Source organism: Vollenhovia emeryi, unplaced genomic scaffold (genome assembly GCF_000949405.1).
Source record: "Vollenhovia emeryi isolate VEMERY1.0 unplaced genomic scaffold, V.emery_V1.0 DF940175.1, whole genome shotgun sequence".
In the NCBI taxonomy this organism is placed as follows: domain Eukaryota; kingdom Metazoa; phylum Arthropoda; class Insecta; order Hymenoptera; family Formicidae; genus Vollenhovia; species Vollenhovia emeryi.
In genome coordinates, this window is record NW_011966191.1 from 7,789 (window position 1) to 11,907 (window position 4,119).

The window sequence follows — 4,119 nt, forward strand, 5'->3', positions numbered from 1 at the left end:
GAACATTTTGGTCCTTCGAGCCGGATCGAAGCGTGTGTGAAGGAAACGGTTCGCGAAGTCAACGCAGGGAAACCTCGGTGGCGTTCAACATGTCCGAGCGAATGGCCAAGCAACGGCTGTTGCAACGCTCGATCGAACGCGCCATGGACAACTTCAAAAAAATTGGAAAGAACAATGTGACTCCCGCAAAGATTCGCACCCGGATCGCATCGCTTAAAGAAGCTTGGTCGCAATATCAAGAAGGTCACGCCACTCTGACGCAGGTGACGCCTGCTGCCACGCAGGCCACATTGGACTACTTCACCCAGGGTCAATTCGAGAGCACCGAGGACGTTTTCACTACAACGTGGGAGTACATGGCGGAGCTGTTGGAGGAGATGGAGCCGATCGTGAGTCCGAACCCGAGCACCTCCGCATCGCGGTTCCCGTCGGAAGCGTCCGCTTCTCTCTATCGCATCTTCCGCCCATTAAATTGCCTCCGTTTGATGCAATTATGACGAGTGGGAACAATTTCGCGATCGGTTCACGGCGTTTATTCACCAAAACAAGGATCTCACGAACTTCGCACGTATGCATTTCTTGTCATCCTGTCTCAAAGGGCGCGCCGCGGAATGTATCGCGAGCCTCTCCGTTACCGCAAACAATTTCGAAATCGCTTGGCACGCATTGACCTCGCACTATGAAAATAAGCGACGCTCGCTAAACGTTCATCTTTCAACATTGGTTAATTTAACGGCTATAACGCGCGAATCGGTTTCCGAGTTGCAAACCTTGCGAGATAAAGTAAATCATGCGGTAGCGGCGCTCAAAAACCTTACTCGAAAGTCGGAGGAACTTTGGAACGACACTCTCGTTCACCTCATCGTTCAAAAATTAGATCCGATCACGCGGAAAGCTTGGAACGTCAAAGTCGGCGATACCGACGATCCCCCATCGTACGACGACCTGAAGAATTTTCTAACATCTCGCGCTCGCGCATTGGAAGATTTTGCGATAGCCTCATCCTCGAAAGCCGCTGTCACGTCCAAAGTTCACACCGCAACTGCATCCGCGCATGCACAGAACAAATGTCCGCTGTGCAAATCTCAACATTTTCTAAATTTGTGCCCTAAGTTTATAAGCAAGAGTGCGAGTCAACGTCGGGAAATTATTAAGCAGCACCAACGATGCTTCAATTGTTTGAGCGCGAAACATGCCGTCCAGGCGTGTCGCAGTAAATATTCTTGTCGCGTGTGCGACAAGAAGCATCATTCTATGCTGCACTCCGACTCGGACTCTTGCTCTAGCTCCTCCGACGCGGCCGCGCTTAATTGCTCGTCGCCTCAAATTGCAGATTCGAAACCGGAAGTCAATTCGCTCCTCGTTTCGACAGCGACGAAAAATCTCTCTCCGATCTTACTCGCGACAGCCTGGGTCACCGTGCGCGTAGCGTCCGGTCGCACCGCGGTCGTTCGAGCGCTCCTCGACCAAGGATCAGAAATGACGTTCATTTCACAAACCCTGGCGCAAACCTTGCGCGCAAAACGCCTGAAGATGCCGATATCCGTATCCGCCGTCGGTGGCATAAACGCTGGTACGTTCCAGCACGTAACAAATATTTTCATTTCGTCGCGGAAATCTCTCGTTCCGTCATTCGCCACAACCGCGCTTATTCTCAAATCGCTGACTTCATATACTCCGAAACGCAATGCGGACATTTCGTCGCTGTCGTACCTCTCGGACTTGCCATTAGCCGACGCGGATCCGACGAGTTCCGACCCTATTAGTATTATTATTGGGGCCGATCTGTACAGCGACATCATCCTGGATGGTGTTCGCAAGGGCGGGCCGGGTACCCGCTCGCCCAAAACTCTGTCCTCGGGTGGGTCATATCGGGGCCCACCCATTCGTCTGCACCAAATGACCGCTCTACGGCGACAACATCTTCTTCGCATTACTCGTTCAATTCCATTTCCGTTCATCACGTTGTCGGCGCTCCATCTCTTGACGTCGAACTTCGCCGCTTCTGGGAAGTCGAAGAACTTCCGCGACAATCTCTTCTCTCGCCTCAGGAAAAGCAGTGCGAAGAGCATTTCTGCTCGACTCATTCGCGCGATCCAAATGGACGGTACGTCGTGCGTCTTCCTTTCAAGGAAACACCTCCTCTCAATATCGGTAGCTCAAGATTTCGCGCCGAGAAATTGTTGCATACGCTCACGCGTCGCTTTCACGACAAGCCGGAAGTCGCGAAGGAGTATCATGATTTTCTATCACAATACGAGCTTTTGGGGCACATGCGGCCAGCTCCGCTACCTCAAAATCAATCCGAACAACTCGTGTACCTTTCTCACCACGGGGTAATCCGGGAGGATAGCTCTACCACGCATCTCCGCGTTGTATTCAACGCTTCGAGCGTTACTTCCAACGGCACATCGTTGAACGACCATTTACATGCCGGGCCGAAATTACAAACAGATATTACCTCCATCATATTACAATGGCGACGATATAAATATGTGTATTCTTCCGATATAGCGAAAATGTATCGCCAAATTCGCGTCGACTCTCGAGATATAAATTATCAGCGCATTCTTTGGAAACCGTTGCCTTCAGAGTCCGTGACCGATTACCAGTTGCTCACTGTAACGTATGGTATGGCCTGCGCGCCGTATCTCGCACTTCGTGTTTTGAAACAGCTGGTCGTCGATGAAGGTCGGAATTTTCCGCTGGCGGTTCCTATCCTTCGCGATAACATTTACGTTGATGATGTCCTGTTCGGAGCCGACGATCCTAATATCATTCGGAAAACGCGTGACCAGCTCATCGCTCTGTTGACCCGCGGTGGTTTCGAGCTTCACAAATGGGCGAGCAATTCTCCCTCACTCCTCGATGATATCGATATCGAGAATCACGGCCTGGCCGGTAAAAAACCCCTCTCTCCTGACGAACGACTGAATATTCTCGGCATCGGGTGGCACCCTGCGACAGACGTGTTCGAGTTTCGCGTGTCGTTGGACAATGGCATCCCGAGTACGAAGCGCACGATCTTATCCGCCATTGCTAAATTTTATGACCCGTTAGGCTGGGTCACTCCGGTAACCATCACGGCTAAAACCTTAATGCAAAACCTATGGCGAATCAAGCTCGAATGGGATGAGCGGATTCCCGAAACTCTCTTGACAAAATGGAGAGAAATTTACTCCCGACTTCGGCATCTCGGCGATTTGCAGATCACGCGCTGGACCGGCATCGGACCGGATACTCGTCATGCGGAAATCCAAGGGTTCGCTGACGCGTCAAACAAAGCCTACGCCGCGGTTGTTTATGTTAAAATAGTCTCGGCGTCTGGTCAAACCACGATTACTTTGCTAATCGGCAAATCGAAAGTCGCGCCGTTAAAGTATACCGCTCAGTATACCGCGGTTGGAATTGTCTGCGTCGGTACTTCTCGCCCGACTTGTTGACTTCGTTCGCGGTTCGAGCGAGTACCGGGACCTTCCGTATTATTGCTGGACGACTCCACCGTCGTGCTCGCGTGGATCTCTCAGCCTCCGTCTCGATGGAAGACGTTTGTGGCAAATCGCGTGAGCGATATTCAAGCGCTCCTTCCAGACGGTGAATGGAGACACGTGCCTACCGAGGACAATCCAGCGGATTGCGCTTCACGCGGAATGCTCGGCAATGAGATACTCGAACACTCGCTATGGTGGCACGGCCCTTCGTGGCTGCACTTCGAAGCTGATAAATGGCCATGTCGCGATACGTGCACGCCTCCGTCGGCTCCTCTTGAGGAAAGAGTTATTTCATTGCAATGCTCTAAACCGCAAGACCAGTGGGATCTCGCTGAGAGGTATTCTTCGTGGCCCAAGTTAATCCGTATCACCGCATATCTCATTAAATTTGTAAGCCTTTGTCGTCGCGCACGCTCTGGTCATAAGATGCTCTCGTCGTCGGTCTCGCCGGCGCTGCCCCCTGCTCCAGTATCGAGTGGTCTTTCGTTGTCTGCATCACACTGTAACCTTGCCAAGACCTTTTGGATTAAACGAATTCAAGCGGACTTATTTCCAACGGACATACACTCAATGTCAAACAATAAGAGCCTCTCGTCGAGAAGCGCGCTTCTCTCCCTTAATCCTTTCC

At 51.6% G+C, this 4,119-nt stretch overlaps 1 protein-coding gene across 1 annotated transcript; it reads left to right on the plus strand.

Annotated features, from left to right (window-relative positions):
- Positions 1–89: 89 nt before the first annotated feature.
- LOC105556251 lies at positions 90–3,829 on the plus strand (the record flags this gene model as incomplete). Its single annotated transcript, XM_012003337.1, has 4 exons — positions 90–389; positions 763–1,861; positions 2,014–3,420; positions 3,592–3,829. Coding segments are annotated over exons 1-4 (3,044 nt in total), but the record flags the coding sequence as incomplete, so codon positions are not given.
- Between the last annotated feature and the right edge of the window lie 290 nt (positions 3,830–4,119).